Here is a 26,830-nt window from a genome sequence, read left to right on the forward strand (position 1 = left end):
ACAGATTGATAAATAGTGACACCAGTAGAATAATGAACAGAGATAGTATTAGTAACTTAGCACTGATTATAGAATATTTTTAATACTTCATGCAGAAGGGTACATTGTGATGGGGGCTTTGCCCATTTTGATTTGTGATTGATAAAGCATGAATTTCTTGAAATCATGAAGTTTGAGCGTTATTTTCTATAAAATTATGAAGTTTAAGTGTTATTTTCCATAAACATAAGTTTAAACATTATTTTCCTTTAAAGGTCTTTTCCTTAAATTTTGAAACTTTTGCATTGTAAAAGAAGCTCAAAATTGACACAATTTATGAAAGTCATTTTTCAACCCACAATAAAATATTTACTTCAAGGGGCCCCATTGAGAGTTTTTGACAAGGGACTGAAATATTTTTACGAGGTTAATGTTTCTTTTCATGTAAGTCTGGACCAAAAGCTTTGTGTACAAAATTTCAGATCATTCGCTCACTCTATTTTTCCAGAAAAATTATTATTATTTCTAAACATTGAAAAATGCAATGCTTTTCACTCAAATTGGACTGAGAATAGCACAAAAATACCATTTAAAATTCATTAATTATCATTTGCATATCTTTCTGTGTCCTAGCTGTTCTATGTAAGAAATTCAAATTTTATATTCTTCTGCTGTACCTCAGTGGAGTTCCTTTAAGATATTTTAACATTAAATTTTTAATAGCTTGATTTCATCCATTTAAGAATAACTTGAAACATTTTTAGGGGATAGGGTACTGAACACAGCTAAATAAACTTGGAAATATTGTGTAATACTGTTTTGTAGCAGTAATCATACAAACCATTGATTGTGAAAGCGGCATTTCTTTTAGTTTTGGACATGTGAATGGGACCTGTTCAAACTATAAACAGTTATTTATCAGGAGGCCCTGTTATACAGAAGCAACAAATACCCCATACAGTCAAATCTTTACTTACCGAGTTTTAAGAAATTAATTTTCGAGCGAACCAAGTGTTTATAACCTATAACTGACTTACAGTTAGCCCTGCCCATTCAAATCGAGTTCATTATGTAAATAGGCGGAGTCAATTAAATCAGCTAATTTAACATATAAATTTAGCACATACAGTTGAGTTACAGCACTGTATTGTAAATATTTTGGCAAAATTTAAACAAAATAGAGCGATTTCATTGGAAGACAAACTCTGGGGAACTGTAAAGGATATAACTTACCAACAGCAGTAGAATAATGGTTGGGAAATGATTTATCGGTTCTCACTCTCATAAATTTCCAGCTGTTTATTGAAGGATCAAAACAACATTCTATAATCTTCTTATCAAGCTCTTTCAAGTCTTTAGAAAACTGCAAATCAAAATAGACAACAGACATATTTCATCAACATGAATTTCCATTAGTATATTAATTCAATAAATAAGATCTTTTGATCCTTGATGACTTTTAACAAATGGTATTGCCAAAAGGAAAATCTTTTTTTCATAGTATGAAAATCTTTATTTTTAAATATACATGTACAGTCAAACCTGTACTAGCAGTCACCTCTTTTTATCTGAATGGCCATTTTGTGATGCCCGACAAAATCACTATTTTATACATCTGGTCAGCGGTCACCTGCTATCCGCAGTCAAAGGTCATCTCAAATGCTTCCGGAATCTAAAACTCTTAAAAGGTCAGTGTCAATTGAGGTGTACTGTTAGTACAGGTTTGACCATACAGTCAAGGTGTATTGTTGGTACAGGTTTGACCATACAGTCAAGGTGTACTGTTGGTACAGGTTTGACCATACAGTCAAGGTGTACTGTTGGTACAGGTTTGACCATACAGTCAAGGTGTATTGTTGGTACAGGTTTGACCATACAGTCAAGGTGTACTGTTGGTACAGGTTTGACCATACAGTCAAGGTGTATTGTTGGTACAGGTTTGACCATACAGTCAAGGTGTACTGTTGGTACAGGTTTGACCATACAGTCAAGGTGTATTGTTGGTACAGGTTTGACCATACAGTCAAGGTGTACTGTTGGTACAGGTTTGACCATACAGTCAAGGTGTATTGTTGGTACAGGTTTGACCATACAGTCAAGGTGTAAAGTCAAACTCAGATTTGTAGAGCCTGAGCAAATTTGTTTGAGAGATCGGTGGTTCAAGTGAACAATGGTTAAAGTATTAGCATGTATACTAAGATCTTTTACATTTGACATCTGACGGTAATCCTGGTTATAATTTAGTTTACACTTCTATACATCATGACATTTGGCAGAATGAAAAATACCCCTACAAAATTTGAGTGTATCTAATATTTCATTTGTCTTATTACATTTTGTACTAAGAATTAATGTCATAAAAAGTAAGTTCCTATGTTTTCATATGCAATAATTCAGCTCAGTCAAGTATTTATGGTACATTGTGGTAATTTATTCATGTGTTATATTCATGCATATTGTACCTGTTTGCATTTACTTGAATTAACATATACAAAACTAGGTGAACAATGTTCAAAATACAAATATATTTATGTTTAATATGGTATGAATAGTTTTTACAATAACAATTTTAACCATTTTATATAACAAGAGGGCCATGATGGCCCTGAGGTCGCTCACCTGTATAAAGGCCCCCGGAGCGGGGCCAGTTTAAACCCCAGGGCTTTTATTTGAACAAACTTGGAAGACACTCATTAGAAGATGTTTCACAATGTTAAGTTTTTACTACACACATGTAATGAAAAACAATGATCTCACCTGCCCCTCCTCCCCCCCCCCGGCAGGGCCAATTTTCACCCAAAGGCTTTTATTTGAACAAACTTGGTAGATATCCATAAGAAGATATTTCATGCTAAACATCTAAGCTCTAGCTCATTGGGTTTTTTAAAAGAAGATTTTTAAGTTTTTACTACACACATATAGTTAAAAACAATGACACCCCTGGGGCGGGGCCAGTTTTGACCCCAGGGCTTTTATTTGAACAAACTTTGTAGACATTTACTAGAAGATGTTTCATGCTTAATATCTAAACTCTAGCTATTTGGGTTTTTTCAAAGAAGATTTTTTAAGTTTTTACTATATGCATATAGGGAAAATCAATGACCCCCCGGGGCGGGGCCAATTTTGACCCCAGGGCTATTATTTGAACAAACTTTGTAGACACTCACTAGAAGATGTTTCATGCTTAATATCTAAACTCTAGCTATTTGGGTTTTTTCAAAGAAGATTTTTTAAGTTTTTGCTATACACATGTAAGGAAAACCAATGACCCCCAGGCGGGGCCAATTTTGACCCCAGGGCTTTTATTTGAACAAACTTGGTAGACACCCATTAGAAGATGTTTCATGCTGAATATCTTAGCTCTAGCTCTTTGAGTTCTTTCAAAGAAGATTTTGTAAGTTTTTACTATATGCATATAGGGAAAATCAATGACCCCCTGGGGCGGGCCAATTTTGACCCAAGGGCTGTTATTTGAACAAACTTGGTACACACTCATGAGAAGATGTTTCATGCTGAATATCTTAGCTCTAGCTCTTTGGGTTCTTTAAAAGAAGAATTTTTAAGTTTTTACTATATGCTTATAGGGAAAATCAATGACCCCCTGGGGCGGGGCAAATTTTGACCCCAGGGATTTTATTTGAACAAACTTGGTAGACACTCATTAGAAGATGTTCCATGCCAAATATATAAGCTCTAGCTCTTAGGGTTTTTTAAAAGAAGATATTTAAAGTTTTTTCTTTCGGTTGCCATGGCAACCAGAGTTCTGCATGGAAATAAATTCTTTGAACAATTTTTAAAGGTGACCACCAAAGGAACATTCCTGTGAAGTTTGGATGAAATTGGCTTAGTGGTTTATGAGGAGATGTCATTTAAAGTAAAAGTTTACGGACGGATGGCCGGACGCCGGACGAAAAGCGATCACAAAAGCTCACCCTGTCACTTTGTGACAGGTGAGCTAAAAATGGAGCGTCTTTGTAGAGAAACCTACTGGATTCATAAGCTAAAGACGTTTTCACCATCTGGATTAAATGCAAAAATTATATAGTAATTACGACATTTAATTATTTCCGTAGGTTCTTTTGCGTGGACATTCCATTATAAAATGGTTATATACTATTTCCAATATAATACTTCATCTGTTTTATGCATGTATACACGTTACGTAACATTCACTTTGATTCCTATTATTGTTTTTTATATATTTTATATAGGAAATACTTGCATTTCATAATCCGTGAATCGAAATCTTTATCATTATTTTTTTAATGGATTTTAATATAACGTAACGTAACAATGTATATTTCCCGCCATCTTGGACGTTGACGTCGTGTGACGTCTCTTCCTGTTTATTCACTTCCTGTTTATTCACTGACGAAGAACATACTTGTTCGAAATCGATTTGAATAAAAAATAATTGAATGTACGCGTGTGGTTGGTCTTTTTGGAATCATAACCATTTTATATAGAATGCAATACAAGTACAATTTAAGACAGCATGTATATTATTATTATATTATGTTTTATTATGATTATGAAAGCATTTTGTCAACTTTCATAAGACAGCATGTATGTGTATTATACTGCAAAATCATTGGGGCACTATGAAATTCTATTTTGTCTGCTGTAATATTATTTCACATCACATTATTTACATTTTACCAATTGGAAAAATAAACAGTCCATGAATTAAAGTACCCACAGTAATGTTCTTTATGACAAAACCAAAAAATTTCATGTTCACGAAATTAAGGAAATTCACGGTTATTGAAAATTAACACATACAATTATCATTCTATAAATAGATCAAGTCTGATAGCATAAGTATCAACATAGGTACAATATGCTTCTAATAATATATACAAAATCTTCATACTGTCATTATTTATATATTAGTATCATAAACAAAACCTAATTTTTTTCCAGATTTCACAATCTAAAACAACACTTACAGACAGACAGACAGAAAGGATTGGACAGTACAGGACAGATGAATGGACATATAGACAGACATTAAATCACTGAACTCAGGACTACATTACCTTCATTTCTGAAAATGGTTTATCCAGTCCTGTTACATATAAATAAGCTCTTTTAGTTTTCAACATACTGAAAATAGAATGACGAAATAAAATTATACTAAACGATAATAATAATATATCGCGGTTACTGGTATGATATATTGAATGCATCCATTACTTTTTTTACATTAATGTTGGGTTTTCAGAAACATAAACACAAATATATCTATAATTTCAAATCATTGTTGGCTCCCGAGATATTATAACAAGAGGTCCATGATGGCCCTTATAGCACTCCTTAGAGTTAATAGGAAAATCTGCAAAGTCTTCTCTACAAATATATATAGGAAAATACAACCCTATCACATTATCTTGTTACATAGTCATCTATAATTCATTCCTTATAAATCATATCAAAATCTGATCAAAATATTTAACCAAAATGATTGCCATTGCTTTTTGTATATACATAAGGCAAATGTTTTATTAAGTAAGCCTAGACTGATAAGCATCAGTGCAGTTCAGGTTTAACTCCTTTCAATTTTAACATAAGTTAACCTGCTACTGCACTAAGGTGAGGAAATATCAGAATAAAGATAAAATTAAAATCTCACCCCTCACCACCAGCATCTATTGTTATAACCAACTTAAAATCCACGGAATTCAACTCCGGGGGTTTCCATTTTAAGACGTCTTTACATCGACCAGGATGATACGGCTGCAAGAGACAAATATAAAACATTCTGAATTGGACATTTACATTTGTTAGCAAACAATCTTATTATATATGACTTCAAGTAACATGCCAGATGAGCATGTTAAAAACTAGAATGGTGTTTATAGGACATAGAGCCCTCACATACTCCACTGTCTAATGACATACAGCAGGACAGTATGACAGAGGGAAATTCTACATGACTACCAAGTGGTTGGGACATAAAAATGACATCCAATTGTTTCGACTTTTCAAATATAAATAATTTCAAATATCAATTTTACATCCTGAAGTATGCTTAAAAGAAAATAAAAAAAAAGCAAAACCCCTAATTCAAAACTACACATGTTAGCCACGGTCCTGTAAAGTTTCATGACTCAGGCATCTATGCAGAACCACCAACATTCAGTAAGCTAGCTAGATAGATTCCTCAAAAAAAAGATTTCAAGGTCCCTGACAAGATTCAAACCTACAGTGGTGAGTGTCAATTGGTTTGATGTCAATGACTTCAACCACTCGGCCACAGATGCCCCTATTTATACAACTATAAGGTATAAATATACTACTACAGTAATGTAAGGAACGTACATCAGGTACTGGTTGAAATACTAATCCATCTACTTCATGACTGACTTGACTAGCAAAATCTCCATCTAATATCTGTAAATATAAACCAGTTATTGGCAAATTAAACTTACATCATTTTTCTCTCATTTCATTTATTTTTCAATTATTTTTTAATTAATTGTAGACAATTTTCAAATACAATTCTGAACAACACACTGTTTAAGGAAAATCTATAAAAAGACTGATAACATCAAATGTTTTATTTTCCATTATGTGACAAGTTAAAATTACAATTCTGAGTACATTATTTTTCTCAGTTGATTTTGTTATGAATATATATAAATATAATATGTGTACAAGAAACAATGTAGTTTGTAAATTCCTGCAAACTTTCAACCATTTTTTATCAAGTTAACAGAGGGAGTAAATAGGAACAGCATTGTTCATAGACAACTATATAGAGTGCTTTAATTTCTTCTTTGTGTATAAAACTAAACATGCATGTTATTTCAGTATATTGTATATCAACCACCAAAAAAATCATTCTTGTTGAGCTTTAAAAAAAAAATCTATTAAGTGATTTAAAGGAGATGTCATTTAAAAATTATTTTTATCTTCAACTCTGGTATCCATTTTGTTATTTTTTTTTCTTGGTTGGGTTTAACGTTGCACAAAAACAATGAAGGTCATATGGCAACTTTCATCTTTACTGGTGAAGGAAGACCTCAGGTGCAACTCTGTGTATTATTTCAAGTATGAATGGGCTCCTGAGTAAAAACCATTGGCGTTCAATAAGCTAGCTGTATAGCCTCCGCACTTGAAGAGTGAAATGTCCCAGGCGAGATTCCAACCCACAACGGTGAGGGGCAAGTATTTGAAGTCAACAACCTTAACCACTAGGCCATTGATGCCCCATCCATTTTGTTAAGCAAACTGGAAAATGTTACAATATATTTGTTGAGCCAACAATAATTCATGTTGAGTTTAGAACAAAGCTTCCTCAGGTGAGCTAAGAAATTTTATCTAGGAAGAAAATGTCAATATATTTGTATGTAAAACAAACCTTTCGTGCAGTAACCACATCCCAGAATGGTTTAATGCGCACACTAAATGGTTCCTTAGTTTTATCGAGTGCCCCTTGTTGCACCTTGGTATTTCTAGCACCGACTATTTCTTTATTTATACACAATACTCTAGTATTAAAATCTGTTTTACCAACATCTTGGCCCTGTTGTAAAAATAAAACACAACATTTATCATCTCAGAAGTATAAAATCAACCTCTGTTAACTTTTAAGTGGAAAATTCACAATAACTGCGCAGGTTGACATAAATTGCTTTAAAAACCAGCATATAATTTTAAATTAACTAAAAGGCATGCAAGGTCCAATGATGCCCCCAAACACCCCTTCCCAACCCACTTCAATTGTCTTTCAGAGATAAGCATATTTACATATTTTATGAAGGTTTAGTGTTACTTTAATAAGTAAGTTATAAAAAAAAATAGAATTTTAAATTGTCAATTTCACAAACCTTTTTAGATAAGGTGTCACTTTTACCATGACCTTATGACCATTATAATGGATGGCATTGTGCCTCAAACTTAAGAAATATATATTTATAAATAGAATTTGTATGGTAAATGATACCACTGTACCTAAAGTATGAAAAACATTGGTAACAAAACGTCACATCTCACCTCAAATTTCACTATATCATACACGAGATAGCGGGGTACATTTTTCCCATTTACTGTATCTTGAATCATTTCACCATCTAGTAATGTGTTGTTTACATGGTCATCAAGATTTTTTCTCTTCGGAAACTGTAAAACAAACAAATGATTTGTGAAGGCATTCCTACTAATTTCTATTGTATCATATTCTTTAGCATTAGACATTATTTATTTATATTTTTCATGACTTTAGCTTATTAATTACTTAACTTAAATGTAAATTTTAAGAATTTTTGTAATTATTAAAAGGGGCATAACTATGTTAGAATGTGAAACTTGGCCTGCTAAAAAATTTCAATTTGACTCTCTGAGAAACTCAAATAAATACAAACTTTGGGACATTTTTTCTATGTAAGCAAGGGACATAACTTTTTAAACTGCAAAAGAGTTGTGAAGTTTGGCCTACTGCGCATTCCTGTTTATGATTTCTATGGACAGGGCAAGTGCTTATAAGCCCTATGTAAGGTACAAATTACAAATGTTTCCTATATATTCATAACTTGCCTGAAATCTATGGAATACTGTATTATCTCTGTCTAACATATATACATGTATATATTTTATAACGTACCTGTAAATTAGGCACATGGAATACTGTATTATCTCTGTCTAACATATATACATGTATATATTTTATAACTTACCTGTAAATTAGGCACATGGAATACTGTATTATCTCTGTCTAACATATATACATGTATATATCTATAACTTACCTGTAAATTAGGCACATGGAATACTGTATTATCTCTGTCTAACATATAAACATGTATATATCTATAACTTACCTGTAAATTAGGCACATGGAATACTGTATTATCTCTGTCTAACATATATACATGTATATATCTATAACATACCTGTAAATTAGGCACATGGAATACTGTATTATCTCTGTCTAACATATAAACATGTATATATTTATAACGTACCTGTAAATTAGGCACATGGAATACTGTATTATCTCTGTCTAACATATATACATGATCTTTACCATTTATCAACATCATAAACCTAAAAATAGATAAAAAAAATAAACATCATGATGTTATAATGAAATCATGACAAATTGTAGAAATATAAATTATGATGTACATAATATTAATATGCTTCAGTATCACAATATTAAACAGACAGGCACATAATTATATAGTTGTGTGTGTGTATTTGAGTTCATTTATACTCACCAACGGTTGCCCATGTGGGCAAGACTTCTAGAAGAGTACAAGTCCTTTCAGTTTTTGGAGGATAGTACAAGATACAGAAAGTTGCCCCAATTCCAGAAGCTTTTCCTGGTACTTTAGTGAGCTAAGTTTTTAAGCACTTGAAAACAAGACCTTGATTTAAATTCTCATCAGAAAGACTGGGTGCGTTCAGGGTTCTACCATCGGCAACAAAGCTTACTTACCATCGGCTACCGATGGTACCATTGGTAGCCGATGGTACCATTGGTAGCCAACTTACTCTGAACGAAAATAGGTACATGTATCTTTGGTAAACAAAAATGGCTTATGATCAACACCACAGAGCGAGGCGGGTTATTCCTGCTATGATAATGCTCCAAAAACAAAACTATGAGCATGTATTGAGTATTGTAACATCTAGCATATCAAACTGTGATGCCATGCTAGGTGTAATAAAGCAAAGGAGAGATGTTTTACCGATAATACAGCACTACTATCAAGAAATCGTCCCCATGTATTCATTGGATGACTTCAAGAGTCACTTCCGTCTCTCTCGTCACTCTTTCCAAACACTGCTAGTGCAGATGGAGAAAGCGCCAACGTTTAATCGAGCAAATGGCCCGTCAGTGAATACTGAGAAGGAACTTCTGATGTTCCTGTGGTATGTTGGTACGTGCAAGTAACATGATCGCGCAACAACTCCATAATAACACTAAATAGCGATATAATATTCAAGTGTTTAAATGGTATCTTCATTAGCCATATGGAAATAGTGATATGCCCATTTCAAGGCTCCCAAAAATAGCGCTGTATTGGAAATCAGTGTGTATGATGATACAAAGTTCTCTTCATGGTTAAAGATGCCGTTATGCGTCAGAATAAATAAACATAATATTTTATAATAATAAAATGATTTATGTTACAAGTATTTTGAGACGTTTTCTCCGATTTCTAACGATTAACCTTTTTTTGCTTTGCGCAGATCTTTGTCCGCCATTTTTGTTTGACTGAAAACGAGGCTACCAAAGCTACCCGACTTGTATACTCGCGGGAGAAATGGCTACCAACAAAATTTCCGTCGTTATACCGATGGTTACCGATGGTTACCGACGGCTACCGATGGCTACCTATAGTACCAATAGGTACCGTTGTTAGAACCCTGAACGCACCCACTGATTGGTAATTTTAGTTGGCCAGCCTGTGAATGGAACACGCTATGTTGTGATTACAACCTTGCGCTCTAATCCATTCAGCTATGCGGGCTAATTCTAATACTATACAGGTTTTTAACAGGGACGTGCTTTGTTTCACAACAATGCACTTGTTTGTCTTATTGCCTCCATCGTTTATTACCCATTTTCGTTACTTTAACACAGCATTCAAGTGTATATATGTTTAGTTTATACAAATTTACTTTAGTTTGATTGTGTTTGAAACTATAAGCTTATTGAAACACTCTCGAATCAGTTCCCGGAACCAACCATTACTAAGCAGTGAGCGTAAAATATCTAGTTCATAGAAACAATGCCTTGCCCCTGAAAAGGTTTGAATCCACACAGCCAACAATCCTTAGATTTCTAGTCTGGCACGTTAACCACTTGGCCACACTGCCATTCTTGATATAATATACATGTTTATTGAGAAATGTTTGCAGGAAATATATCTGACAGTTCCATCACTATATACATGTGTCTGAAATAGTTTGGTCACCTCAGTTATAATTAACACACCGTTTTATTGTTGTTTTTTAACTTTTTTGCATGAATCATTGACCAAGTTATCTGCTTCAACTCTGAATTATTTTTCTTCCAGGAAATTATAGTGTTGATAAATTTGTCATCAAATTGTAATCTTGTATAATAATAAATATATACTAAAACTTCATGAACATGTCCAAAATTTTCCATTCTCAAAATATTTGTGGAAATAGAAGAATCATCAAACACTTTTTTTCAGCTCATTGGAAGAACCATCAAACTGTTGCTATTAACAACACCGAAGCATAAACAAATATCACCACCCTGAATGTAGTCCAGCAATATTGCTTTCGTGATGTGTTAGAATGGAAATGAATCTTGGTTTTAAGTGATTTGTTGTATAATATTGCACAGTATGTCGTTTAATTATTTGTATTTAATCATTCAGGCCTATGGCCATTGTGACAATATTGTTATATATTTTCTGTAATACGATGTGGCTACTCCTACATTTGGTAATGTTTTCTTTACTTTTCTTTCTTGCTGGTACTTTTATACTTGCCAGATTTAAGAAATAACCCAGCTTTTTTCTAAACATACTGTAACTACTGAAAGACACGGCACATACCTGGTTCCATCTGCTTTCCAGCTACATTTGTACGGTTTCTTCCGCAGGAAGTCAAGGTTTGTGATATCCATAGAAACTGGTTGAGATCCAGGGAAACCTGACCTATATATAGAAACAAAGATAGTGAATATTTCAAGAGTGAGACTAATAACAGTGTTGGAGCACCACACTAAATACTGTATTCCGGTATATACCGGACAAGGGGCATGAACGATTAAATGCTTAAATCACACTTTTACCCACCAAAATGCACTTAAAGATGTCTAATTCATCTGTTCACACTGATTAATATATACGTTACTGAAGGAAAATTTAAGAATCAGTGAATGGAGCAAAAACTCTCAATTTTCACAATTTAAACTAATTACAATTTACAAGTAGACAAAAAAGGCAAAGTTCATGTGTTTTAGATAAATAACATTGAATCAAATCATTAGATACCAAATATGACAGAATCTACTGAGCCTAAGAATATTTATATATGTTTTTTCCTAACACAAAATTGATGATTTGTCAGTTGTGGATAAATATGATTTTGTAAAATGCATTTCGGTAACTGATTATTTGACTAGTTTGCAAATGGCTATATCAGAAAATCCAGATCGGCTGGAAGGCGAACCAGAGTTGAGGACACTAAGGCCTATATGTTAAAGATCAGGGCAGCATTTCAGAAAAAGTCCTAGGCATATCTTAAGTCCTAGGACATAAAATAACTTTTATAGTAACAAAAAATATTTCAATATTTTACCTTCAGTCAAATACTGAAGACTATAAATAAATGCATTCTCCAGAGAAAAGTTAAGAAATACAATGACAGATCCTTTCATTCACAATGTGTAAATGCCCATCACCATTGCTATTCATAAATTAAAAGAGTCATAACATAGGAGTCATAAGTTATGACATTTTCTTTGAAAAGTTTTGGTCTTAAAAATCAGTCTTAGGACTTTCTAGCAAAGAAGTTTTGTCAGATTGAGAAAATAAATTGAGAATATCAGGAAAACTAGGGGATGTGATATGATTAAACAAACAACTTGAATAACGATGTATCAATCTTGTATAAAGTTATAAACTTGAGACTAACCCTTTCCATTCACACATCTCCTGAACTTTTTGTTGAACTTGTCCAAGTAAAGGTTGATCTGTCACCTGTTTAACACTTGTCACTCCATCAACAAACTTGGCATTCTGATATAGAAACAGGTAATTAATAATATAAATATAGAATGTAAATTTTTATTCACAGCTGTAACATATGTTTTATAATACTTAGAAAATTGTTTTGCAAACTTTTTTTCTAATTTTCATTTCCCTTGTTTTATTTATATTTTTTTATCTTTTTTTTTCAATTGTAACAGCATTTTTATATACTTACAAATGAAATTTTAAGAAATATTGATGAAATAAAATGTGTATTTTCATTTTTCCATATTTTCACTGTAAAAATTTATTTTTCACTGCAGTGAAACATATTTTCCTTATTTTCAATGGTGTCTTGCTGGACTACCTTTTTTTAATTCTGCAAGTAGATTTTTATGTCAAACAAAAGAAAAATGTATATAATAAACAGAAAATTCAAGTTTTTTTATAAATACATGATTTATTTTCATCTTGTGGCATCAAAATTATCATATTTCATTCTTGGCTAAAGCCACTCATGAAATACTTATTTTCATACCACTCGATGAAAATAAATCATCTATTTATAGAAAAAACTTGAATATCCTCTATTTAGCTTACCATTTTCACAACCTCTTTTTTAAAACGTTTACGTTTGCCATTCTGATCTGATCCGTCTTCACCTATCATGTTACCATCATCATCTATACCGTCTTCAGATTCTATATATACAACATATAAACTCATGTACAATAGCCAATAATACTATATTAAATTGTACATTGTGAATATTACTATACAAGACAAATATAGGACTTATGACACTGACAAACATCAAAAATAAACACACTCATATTCTTAATTGTAAATAATGAAGGTCATAAGTTGTATAATAAATGTTCTTTTTTTCTGCCAACAATTTAAGCATCTTACAGAGGCTTTCTGCTTTCCTAACTTTTAATTATGCTAATTTTTGATAAACTGATTAATATTATTGTCAAATTAAAAGAAATGGAAAATGAAATCTGTTGATGATACTATGCATTAACAATATGGAAACTTCTCAATATCTCTTATCTACTGGTCTGCTCAATGTATTTTATAATTTAATAAGTAAAGCTGATGATTCGTTTCCCAGAAATGAACATCAATGGCACCTATAAATAGCTCTTGGGACACTGTTTTAAAGAAGGTTTACCAGTTTTGATACACATATTTAAGATGAAATTACTGAAATACTTAGTTTGAATCGACACAGAATGTTTTCCCAACAGAAAATAAAAACTGAAGTCTGCTGTAAACATCAATAGTTTTAAAATCTTGCAGAGGTCAGGGGTCAAATCATTTAAAGATAGTCACTATTATCACTAAACGACGTATGTCCTAAATATAGAGGAGATGAATGATGACATTTGTACGTACCATCACACCAGTCTGGTAAGAGGGGGGCTGCTGGTGTATCGTCTACTTCTCCATAACGATGAAACAACTCTTGTAAATAGTCTTGTTTGTATATGCCTGGTGGCCGAGCCTGCAATGTTCAGATATAAATCATACAATTAATTACTCAGTATATGACAGACTAATAATTTTCCTTTATTTCAATTGGCAGAGACACGGTCACGGTGTGCCAACAAATCAATGTGTAATATTCATGTAAACAAATCTCTGTCAATAAACATGCAACATGGCTTAGCTGAATATCAATTTCAATACTTCTACGAAGGGCCAATTCTACTGGCCGACAAACTTCAAATTTACATCTTGATATCCCCAAAAATGATAATGGAAAGTTCCAAAGATGGAAGCTGGATAAGTCTATTTAAGAAAATCAGAAGGTTAAAGGCTTATATATACATTAAAGGTAAAAGTCCCATATTGAGATTTATCAAATACCCGTGCTGATTTTGCAACTTTATAAACAAGAGGGCCATGATGGCCCTGAGGTCGCTCACCTGTATATAGGCTCCCCCCTCCAACCCCCACCCCAACGTTGCAGGGCCAATTTAACCTAAAGGCTTTTATTTGCACAAACTTGGTAGACACCCATAAGAAGATGTTTCATGCTAAACATCTAAGCTCTAGCTCATTGGGCTTTTTAAAAGAAGATTTTTTTAAAGTTTTTACTATACACATATAGTTAAAAACAATGACACCCCTGGGGCCGGGCCAGTTTTGACCCAAGGGCTTTTATTTGAACAAACTTTGTAGACACTTACTAGAAGATGTTTCATGCTTAATATTTAAACTCTAGCTATTTGGGTTTTTTTCAAAGAAGATTTTAAGTTTTTGCTATACACATATAAAGAAAATCAATGACCCCCGGGGCGGGGCCAATTTTGACCCCAGGACTTTTATTTGAACAAACTTTGTAGACACTCACTAAAAGATGTTTCATGCTTAATATCTTAACTCTAGCTATTTGGGTTTTTTCAAAGAAGATTTTTTAAGTTTTTGCTATACACATATAAGGAAAATCAATGACCCCCGGGGCGGTGCCAATTTCGACCCCAGGGCTTTTATTTGAACAAACTTGGTAGACACCTATTAGAACATGTTTAATGCTAAATATCTTAGACATAGCTCTTTGAGTTCTTTAAAAGAAGATCTTTTAAGTTTTTACTATATGCATATAGGGAAAATCAATGACCCCCGGGGCGGGGCCAATTTTGACCCCAGGGCTTTTATTTGAACAAACTTTGTAGACACTCACTAAAAGATGTTTCATGCTAAATATCTTAGCTCTAACTCTTTTGGTTCTTTAAAAGAAGATTTTTTAAGTTTTTACTATATGCATACAGTTAAACTTCGTTCGCTCGAACTCGGATCGCTCGAATACCTCCATTCGCTCGAACTCATCGCCCAGTCCCGGCAAAATTCCCATATAATATATATTGTTCTACCTCGGATCGCTCGAACACCGATCGCTCGAACTCTCGAACCTGATCTGTGGTCCCTTGGGCAGATATATAGTGAAAATCACACCTTTTCGGTCGAACACAAAAAGACAAGTCGACATGTCCTAAATAAATGACAGACGGTGACACATGTTTTTAACACCTCGTGATCGTGACAAAGGCAATTAAGGTTAATTGATACAAAATAAGAGGTGTTGTTACCGATTTGTTTGTTATGATAATATTGTAGATTTGCCGTTTATGGTAACGATAAAAAGAAAAGAACTCGTGAAATAAGTGAAATATGCAAAAGTCAATACAGAATGACGTTTACCTGGACAGCTTTAATTACAACCGTAGTTCATGTAACAGTGTTATCTACGTGTCCGTGTGTTTATTTTAGTAAATGACTACAAATAAATGCTGCTGTAAAACTTTTTCTTAAATATTTCATTTATTTTTTTAATTAAATACATCCTATTATAAACATATAAATATATTTTGAACATTGTTCAACAAGTTTGGTCTGATTGCTCAATCGAACTCAACCAATTACAATATGCATGAATATAGATTAATACAACGTACCGTTAATACTTAATTGAAAACACTGGGATAATAATTCTGAATATGACATATTCGATTAACAAACAGATGTACTAACAAGCAATTATATTTACGTATTTATCATTCGACCGATGTATGCTAGAAAACCTTTAGACATATGATCAACGTAATAATAGTTCGACCTCGAATGGCTCGAACTACCGATCTCTCGAACAAATTTGCACAGGCCCTCCGAGTTCGAGCGAACGAAGTACGACTGTATAGGGAAAATCAATGACCCCTGGGGCGGGGCGAATTTTGACCCCAGGGCTTTTATTTGAACAAACTTGGTAGACACCTATTAGAACATGTTTGATGCTCAATATCTTAGCCATAGCTCTTTGAGTTCTTTAAAAGAGAATTTTTAAGTTTTTACTATATGCATATAGGGAAAATCAATGACCCCCTGGGGCGGGGCCAATTTTGACCCCAGGGCTTTTATTTGAACAAACTTGGTAGACAATCATTAGAAGATGTTTCATGCTAAATATCTTAGCTCTAGCTCTTTGGGTTCTTTAAAAGAAGATTTTTTAAGTTTTTACTATATGCATATAGGGAAAATCAATGACCCCCCGGGGCGGGGCCAATTTTGACCCCAGGGCTTTTATTTGAACAAATTTGGTAGACACTCACTAGAAGATGTTTCATGCCCAATATCTAAGCTCTAGCTCTTATGGTTTTTTAAAAGAAGATATTTAAAGTTTTTTCTTTCGGTTGCCATGGCAACCAGAGTTCTGCATGGAATTAAATTCTTTGAACAATTTTTAAAGGTGACCACCAAAGGAACATTCCTGTGAAGTTTGGATGAAATTGGCTTAGTGGTTTATGAGGAGATGTCATTTAAAGTAAAAGTTTACGGACGGACGGATGTCCGGCCGAAATGGAATAAGGGGCCATTTCTTTTGTTATTTTCTATTGTTTAATAGAGGGCCAATGGCCCCTTACTCTATTGTTACGGAATGAACTCTATTGTTCTCTTTTGTTCTGTTTACAGTTAGATGGCCCCCTATCCCTATTTGGTAGTGCGGACGGACGGACGCCGGACGAAAAGCGATCACAAAAGCTCACCCTGTCACTTTGTGACAGGTGAGCTAAAAAGGTATTGCACGGTCGTGCATATACTTTGACATGACGTCATTTATGTTATACAAACATAGTGTAAGGAAGAGTTAAATGGCAGCATTACATTATAGGTGCCTAAATGAAACATTATTCTTTTGCACTTTAAAAAGTCTTTATTTTGGGTATGTGATAAATAGAATATTATATATTATATTGTTTATAGATAAAGAAACTCATACGTAAATTAATGAATTGAAAGAATGATGTTTTGTTTCCTTGAGCAAGAAACTTAACACACATTATGTAGTACTGGTGAGTAAGAGTAAGCTTATAGCTTCCTACAAAATCGAAACAAATGATATATAAACTAAAACATGTAATAAATAAAGTGACATACCTGAGCGTAACACTGCACAGCAGCTTCTACACTGTAATGTTACAATAAAAATAATCAAATATTTATTATATACATATACATATAATAAGTATAATAAATACTTGTACATTGGAAAAAACACACATGGACACCAGCTTAGTGTTCACAACTGTACTTTATTTGTCTAGCTATATATTTTAACTTAGTTAAATCAACCTCTGAACTAACAAGTACTGACTTCATATGACGAAACACAATCGTGACCCCAGTAAGGCTCACACTCCTGACCCCTTGGTTGAGAGGCAGACACTGTAACCACTAGGCAACCGCTCACCTTGCAAGTTAACTACAACTTATTTATAAGAATATTTAAGATATATATTTAAGAAATATGTTAGAACATTAGTAGTATATAACTCACCTCCAGTCCAGCTGTTCTATGATATAAGAGATAATGAGGAATCCTGTCCTGTTAAAACCATGAGTACAATGTACACCTGAAATAACATAAAATAGTGTTCATTATATATAGTTCTAGAGTATTATGTTCATTATATATAGTTCTAGAGTATTATGTTCATTATATATAGTTCTAGAGTATTATGTTCATTATATATAGTTCTAGAGTATTATGTTCATTATATATAGTTCTAGAGTATTATGCAAGAAAAGTAATTATCTTAATTTACATGATTTATACAAATTCATTTTAGTTTGATTGTGTTGGAAGCTATAAGGTTAACTTATCTAAACACTCTCGAATCTGTTCCTGGAACTAACCAGTACTTAGCAATGAGTGTAAAGTTCTCAAGGAAACAATAAGTTAATATAAATTTTCACTTTTGACGGAAAATTATTCAAAATAGAATGCACTGCAACAATGTAAAGTTTTAAATTCTACGCAGGACAAGTTTATTATACAAATTCATTAGTATTTATGCGTCAATTCCTTATACAATCTCATCACTGTATGCTTTGTATTTTGTCAGAAAGAGAAATACATGTAGGACCAGCTCATTACATAAATTAAGTGGTTGTGGGGTCAATTATCCACACAATCTCCCTGCTTGTCAGACAGAAAAATACTGGGTATTGTCAGATAGTACTTGATGAACAGCAATATTGTGTTCCTAGTAAATACAGTAAAAATAAAGTTTCTGTTTCAGGTTTCCCTATGTAACCTCTTTTTTTTTAAACTGCTGACCTTTGACTATTCTTCCTTTTGAAGTTTTCAAATCTTTACATTGGCTTAAGCAATAGTTATCATATCTGACCCTACACTATACAGTATCATTTTTCTTCTTTGGTTGGGTTTTACATCACACCAACACAGTAAAGGTCATATGATGACTTTCCAGCCTTACCGGTAGAGGAAGATTTCAGGTGTTCCTCTGTGCATTATATCAGGCACTAGCAAGCACCTGTGTAGAACCACCAAATGTCACTTTAATGTAATAATTGATTAACTCCTATAAGATTAAGCAGGACTTAACCCATTACTGCACAGAAGGTGACACAATGTTATGTAAGCTAGCTGAATTACAGTACATGTCTCAGAGACCAAGATAAAATTCACATAACTTTATCAAATAATGTTATAGCAATGATATGTTTATAAAATATACCTATTATTTCAAGAGGTTTCTGGTTGTTAAATCTAGCACATAACTGTATAAATGCCTCAGTCTGTTCTTTTGATGGAGTTTCTCCGTGTCTGAAATACATTTTGTAATAAGTTTATAACAATAATAACAATTCTATGGAATAATTTCATTTCACAGTCTATGACATATAAAATTGTGTTCAAATTTCATTCATCACAACCACAATTATATATATCACAACCACAATTATATATATCACAACCACAATTATATATATCACAACCACAATTATATATATCATACCCTCTGCATTGCATCTTCACATATTTACACCCCTTCTCCTCCACTGCTTTACTGTCATAAAATCTTGTTGTATTTGTCAGATCCACCACAAGGCCAAGCTTTTTCTGCAATATATGAAACATAAGCAATTGATTTTTGTACAAAAAAAATAATTTATTTTACATTAAAAAAAAGAAAGTTTCAGAAAAATCCTGTTTTTTTTTTCTCCCTTCTTTTTTCAATGAAATACTCATGTAAACTAATTTGTATCAATGCAGCTTATTATTCGTAAAAGCTCCGATTTTATAATGATATTAAATTAATAACAGTGTATGATGATACCTTCATGACTTTTGTAACAGCATAGAAATAGAAATGAAGAAAAATACAGAATTCTGAGGGGAAAAAAATGAAATGGTTTAAATGTTTAATTCAAATAATTTATCATAAGTTAACCAATCCAATTAAACCCTTAAGTAGCTATATTTAAAACTGATAATCCTTTGCCACTTGTAACAGCCAAGCTAATCTTAGATATTCAATATAACAAGCACCATTTAAATGTTCAAATAATGTGACAATAATTTGTATATGCTTCCATAACAGAGCCAAGTAAGTTTGTGCAGTCAGACAGGACTGTAGTGAAGCAGTGGTCAAGTGATTTAAGTGTCTGCCTCTCACACTAAGAAGCATGGATTCAAGCAGTGCCACAACCTTATTGTTTTATTTAACATCAGTACTGATGAACTGATTATTCCCAGGAAGAAGGAAAGTGAAAGAACTTGTTTCAAAATCAAGTTTACATAAGCAAGTACTTGTATAACATACACACAGACTTTATCCTGTAAGCTGCTAGAATAACAATTAAAGATTGAAGAATTAACTGCCTTTACCTACATTGTGTACCTAGAGCCAACTCTTATCCAGCTAGAACAAAAAATGACCAGAACTCAAACAGACCAGGTTCTTACACTGTTAGCTGACTAACTTTAGATTATCATTTTGATATCTCAAAAATTGATAACAGACAATACCAGAGATAAAAGCTGGACTAGTCCAGGTTAATGTTAAAACCAGGTGTTTGTTTATAACAAGAGTAATATAAGTTATCAACATAAAAAATAAACTGACCTTGCCATTCTTCATTGACTCCAACAACATATCAAAGTTAAATCTACATTCTTCCGGAACATCATCGTCATAACGACTGTCCAACGGTGTCTTGAATGGAATAAACTTGTCTGAGATAAATAAATTGAATATCTTTATTTGATATATAATGTACATGTATGATAAATCTTATCAAATCATATATACTTAATTATGAATACCATAACATTTTAGTACGAACATCAATTCTGACTGAGTAACTTTTAAAGTAACATTTGTAGTAAGTTTACATTTTGCCATTATTCCTTTCAATCAATAACAAGGAAATTTCACATATAGACAAGAGCTGTCAGTAGGACAGCATATCAACTATTCTCAGTGCTTGATAGTAAAAGAACCTAGTAAAATTCTAAGTTAACAAAAGGGAAATTTTTTTCTTTAAATCCATGTTACAGTCATAGGCCTTGAAGAGAGTCCTATAAATGCTCTCAAAGAAGTGTATAAAATTTCAACTTGTTTCAAAGTCAGATGTCAATGGAATATGAAAATATCTGAGGTGGTATGCAAACTTTAATGTAAATTCGAAAAAGGGGCATAATTCTGTCAAAATACTTGATAGTTACCTCCCCCTGTCTACAGGTTGGGGTCATGATGGTGAACAAGTGGGCAAAGTTTCAAAGCCATATGTCAATGGACTTTGAAAATATTTGAGGTGTTACAAAAATCTTTAACATAAGTGGTTATATCGACGCCGACGCTCGGGTGACTACAATTGCTCTACTTATTCTTATCAAATAGTCAAGCTAAAAATTTGCGTAAACAGAATAATACAATCTGAAATAAAATATAATGTGGCTATTATAAGTAGGTTTTTTACCGTTCAGTAATGATATTTTTATATACAAACATATGAAAATTTGTCATACAGGCATTTTGGAATTATTGTTTTTCAAAATGGAAACGAGGTCGGTTTTAACCATTTAGTATTAATGATACTGTGCAAATGTTCACAATTTAATGGAAAGGAAAAATACTAATATACCTGAAATAATCTCTTTCATACAGGCATATTCAGCAGGGTATACGTTAGTGCCAGTATTCACTTACCAATAATGATTTGTCCCTTCCTAGGACAATTTAACCACCTAGGTGGTGGTCCAAGTTGTGATGCTTTGTTCTTACCCATTATCACACAACCATGTTTTCTCCTGAAACTGAAAGTTGAAATTTTCATTTACATGTTTAACTTTATACATAACATCTTTTTGGATGAAAATTTTTTGCTAAATTTACTGCCATGATGTCACCCCTTCATTCTATTTGTCCCGATTTCAAATAAAGTACAGGGAGGTGTCTGATAATAATGTATTCGTCCAATATCAATTTTGTAACATGTAATTATTAGACAGCATGCTGCATATTAAACATAGTTTGCATTGCACTGAACAATCAAAACTTTTCGGCAAAACAATAATCGTTGAGGTGTTCCGATTGAAAACAGAAGCTGTGCATGTAATTCTGAATGACCTTTAACTGTTTTAAAACAAGGTCAAGTAAAATACAGTTAAACTTTGTTGCTTGAACTCGGATACCTCCCTTCTCTCTTCCAGTCCCGGCAAAATTCCTATATAATATAAATTGTTCTACCTAGGATCGCTCAAACACCAATTGTTATAACTCTCAAACCTAATCTCTGGTCCCTTCGGCAGAAATATAATGAAAATTACACCTTTTCGGTGGAAGACAAAAAGACAACAAAAGTTGCGGGTCGACATATTCCAAATAAGTGACAGTCGGAGACACATGTTTTTAACACCTTGTGATCGTCTCAAAGGCAAATAAGGTTAATTGATACAAAAAAAGTGTTGTAACCGATTTGTTTGTAATGATAATATTGTTTATTTGCGGTTAATCAGGAAACACTAAAAAGAAAATAACTCATGAAAAAGGTGAAATGTGCAAAAGTCAGTAAAGAATGACATTTACCTGGACGGCTTTAATTACAACCGTTGTTCATGTAACGTGAATTGAAACAGTGTTGTCTATTTATTGAATGATACATGTATGTGTCTTAGTAAATGACAACAAATAGATGCTGCTAAATCAAAAAAAATATTTTAATATTTTATTAATTCATTGTTTAAAATAAAATTTATCCCACAATAAACCTATAAATATATTTTGAACATTGTTCAACAAGATTTGATAATGATTGCCTAATCAAACTCACCCAATTTTTACAATATGCATGAATACAGATTAACACAGTTTACCGTTAATTATGACGTATTTGACAAACAGATATACTAACAAACAATTGTATTGACGTATTTATCACTCGACCGATGTAAGCTGGAAAACCTTTAGGCCTATGTTCTATGTAATAATAGTTCAACCTCGGTTGGCTCGAACGATTACTGGAGGTTACGTACCACGGAGGATACGTACCAGGAGGTTACGTACCATTTTTGGAGGTTACATACCACTTATATATTTTGGAGGATACGTACCATATATATATAATTTATATAAAATACAAATAATATAGAGCATAACAATTATAAAAAAAGACAGAATTTTATAACTTTAATATTACTTTTTAAAAATCACATAATGCAATTAATATAAATGCAAATGTTTTATGTATGATTATCACACATTCAGAACTGAGTAATATAACAAATCACAAACAAATTGCAAACTCCGGTAAGTAATACTGATGAATTTAATTTAATGAAATTTCGCGGCGATCAACTTTTACACAAAACATGCATGCATAATTTCTTTCTTAATAAGAAAACCTATTTACCACTTTTAAAGTGGTACGACGACCATTTTATCAGTTGATGTCTGTTCATGCTTTTGTTAAGAGTGGTGAACATGTAAAACAAGTACCTCTTGTTTTTGTATTGATGTCAAGGAGAAGGAAGGATGACTACGTTGAGGTACGTTTCTTATAAAATCAATTGAAATGAGATGAATTGAGAATTATATTTCATGTGATAGAATTCTTACGATCTTTTTTTGATTTTTCAGGTTTTTTCACAACTGAAGGAGAAACTTGGAGATCCGATGGTAGAGTTGTTTATGCTGGACTATGAAGCAGGTAAATAGCAGCTCTATTTTGTTTTTTGAAATTATTAAATTTAATGTGAAACATATATACATCCACTAATTCTTGCTAATTACTCTTTTTCAGCTGCGTGGCAGGCTATCAGACAGACTTTCCCAAACACCATCATCAAGGGGTGTGTTTTTCACTGGCGGGGCGCAGCTTGCATTCTACGTTCTGGTGCCTCTTCTTTATGGCGAGGCTCAGTTCGTCGACTTGCAAACTCGTCTCGTCTCACAGAACATGCTGACAAGGGTACGCAGGAAACAGTACAAGGCCATCCATGACAAGCTGTTCGACCTGTGGAACAAATATGAAGACGGAGAAATAACAACAAATCAACTTTTGAAAAATTCAAGTCACATCATGGGCCTGAACCAATTCCAGCAACAGTGGATGACCATTGCGGCGACGACGAAGATCTTTAGTAGATTCTGACAAGAAGACAGTAGCATCCAGGAGCAGTTTAGTGGAGCTGAAAAATATATAAATTGACGTGTTTGTATATATGAGTCTGTAAATAAAACGTAACCTGCATATGTACTGTTATCAAATATTTGTCTTGTTTATTTCAGTATATTATTATTATTCAGTGCGGATAAATAAAATATTTAAAAAAATACTTGTTAATTGTGTATTGTTGTTTCATTTCAGAGCGTGTAACATAATTATGTGTTTTTATATATGAGTCTGTAAATAAAACGTAACCTGCATATGTACTGTTATAAATTATTTTATCTTGTTTATTTCAGTATATTATTATTATTCAGTGCGGATAAATAAAACTCAAAAATATTTTAAAAAATACTTGTTAATTGTAACATTATTATTATTTTCATTTTATGCACAGTTCGGTTAACGTGTAAATAAAACTTAATGTAAATGTATATAAATATGTAACGCTTGTTTTTTTTTCAAGGTAAGTAATTTTGTCCGGTATATTAACATGCATATGAAATATTATTATATTGATTATTTTGTTTATTTCAGTTAATTTCAGTGAAATGCGTATAAATAAAAAAATAATACTATAAAGTGTTTTTTTTTATATTTACCGTGGTTTGTTTCATTGTACTGTCCATTTTAGTGTAGTGCGTGTAATTATATTAGTGTTATTAATGATTTTCATCGTTTGTTCGTTTCAGTTTTGTGTTGTAAATAAAACTTGTTTATTATCGTTAATTGGTTTGTTGTTTATACTTTTATATTCATACATATTTAATCTCATTACAAAATTAATACAATTAATGCGCGAACAATAAACCTGATAGTTTCACACCTTATCCCTTATTATCACTTTATTATAAAGTTTCAAAGTTTATTTCAATCAAAACCATTAGGCTTAAAAGCCCATGAGGCATACATATACAAAACTTTATGACGAACAGTTTATACATTTAACAATAATTTCATTTTAACAATATATCTTGCAAACAAAGTTTACTTTGGAGAAGGTTTTTTCAACCTTATTCACCCTTACCAATTGTGACATATTTCGAACTAAATTTCATGTTACCTCTTTCCAGTTTTAAAGTCAACCTTTTAACGAAACGAAACATAAAGGCGACTGACTGGAGTGAACATAATACTAAGATAAACTACATGACCAATGTACTTTTCTGTGTTATAAGACCATTGTGCTACATATGAAAGACAACTTAACACAATACACATTAATATCCATTATATAGATACAGCACCAAAAGTGATAATGCATTCGATAAATTAAAACTTTACATGATTAACAATCTAGATAAATATTTGTATAACATATACCTTATTTCAATTACCATATAATATTTCGTTACGTTTTTTAAAAGCAGTATGTATGAAAGTTCCAAGCATTCTTACTATCATCTGGTTTTCGTTATTCATCAATTCTATAAATTTGTACATATTTGGCCGTCGCCAATATTTTGATAATATATATTTATGTGTAAGTTCATCGTACAACTTGCATTCAATAATAAAATGATACTCGTCTTCTAAGACGTTACAAAAGTTACATAATCTTTCATTTACTGGTATAGTCGCCGGTCTTGACCAACGACCTGCTTCTATTTGCAGTCTATGTGACGAAACTCTTAAAGTGACATTATGCCCATTTAGGGGTATATAGTGAGTGAACGGGTGAAAGTCAAAATAAGTTTTCATTTTGCCATAATTCCTTTTAATTTAATTAATAATTTCGCATAAACAATAAATAACTCACAGATCCAAATAAAATTTCTGTAAACATCCATTAGAATTTACCTATAACGCTTAGTTTATAAAAAAAGAGTGGGGCAGTCTTTTTAAATATTAGACAGATAAATAATTTTATTCTAAACATTTTCCAACATCAAATGTTGATCAAACACCATTTTAACAGTCAATCTTTTGAAATATAAAGTCGATTCAGCTCAACTTGACCATGAAAATATGAGCATAATGTCACTTTAATCTAACAAAAGATTGACAAAATTTACTATTATATATTTCTATAGTGGTACGTAACCTCCAAAAATGGTACATTTATGCAGTGGTACGTAACCTCCATGGTACGTAACGTCGTAACCTCCAAATTCCGCTCGAACTACCGATCTCTTGAACAAACTTGCACAGGCCCTCCTTTGTTCGAGCGAACTAAGTTGGACTGTATTATTAAAATTTGGTTTTAATCACACAACATGACTGCTGATAGTATTGTGAGTGCAATCTTTGTTTATTTTCCTTCTTGTTAAGTTGTTTTAAAATGTATGAAGTAATGTAAACTAAGAGAAGCACAGTAACCTATAATTTGTGTAATTTGCAACAAATACAACTAACGCATTGTCATGAAATAAATTTTCAAAATGTTCGACTTTTCTATGATCATTTCAAATGTTTATTGATAAAACAACTTAAATTGGCATCGCGAAAATATATGACAAATGGATTATCGTAATCATTTGTATTAAGAATGTAGAAAATTCTTTGTACCATTGAACAAGTATGTTAAAAAAACTGATTCTTTGAATACGTACAGGAAATTTTAAGGAAATAAACCAAAAATCTGTTTTTATGTCAGAATATCACAAAGTTTTTCGAAAACGGAAGTTGACAGTTTAGTTATTCTTTAATACAAAGTAGATCTAATATGTTTCTTATATTTTCTATTT

At 32.4% G+C, this 26,830-nt stretch overlaps 1 protein-coding gene across 1 annotated transcript; it reads right to left on the reverse strand.

The window, feature by feature from the left end:
- Window positions 1-1,212: 1,212 nt before the first annotated feature.
- LOC132748005 (mRNA-capping enzyme-like) lies at window positions 1,213-26,813 on the reverse strand (the record flags this gene model as incomplete). Its single annotated transcript, XM_060737544.1, is given in 18 exon segments — window positions 1,213-1,342; window positions 5,019-5,085; window positions 5,612-5,715; window positions 6,301-6,372; window positions 7,343-7,507; window positions 7,978-8,103; window positions 8,946-9,027; window positions 11,523-11,624; window positions 12,607-12,710; window positions 13,263-13,363; window positions 14,064-14,172; window positions 17,604-17,634; window positions 18,004-18,079; window positions 19,208-19,296; window positions 19,490-19,593; window positions 20,600-20,709; window positions 21,686-21,792; window positions 26,696-26,813. Coding segments are annotated over 17 exon segments (1,651 nt in total), but the record flags the coding sequence as incomplete, so codon positions are not given.
- Between the last annotated feature and the right edge of the window lie 17 nt (window positions 26,814-26,830).

The sequence above is a fragment of the Ruditapes philippinarum genome, unplaced genomic scaffold (genome assembly GCF_026571515.1).
Source record: "Ruditapes philippinarum isolate M1 unplaced genomic scaffold, ASM2657151v2 ctg9370_1_1_1_1, whole genome shotgun sequence".
In the NCBI taxonomy this organism is placed as follows: Eukaryota; Metazoa; Mollusca; class Bivalvia; order Venerida; family Veneridae; genus Ruditapes; species Ruditapes philippinarum.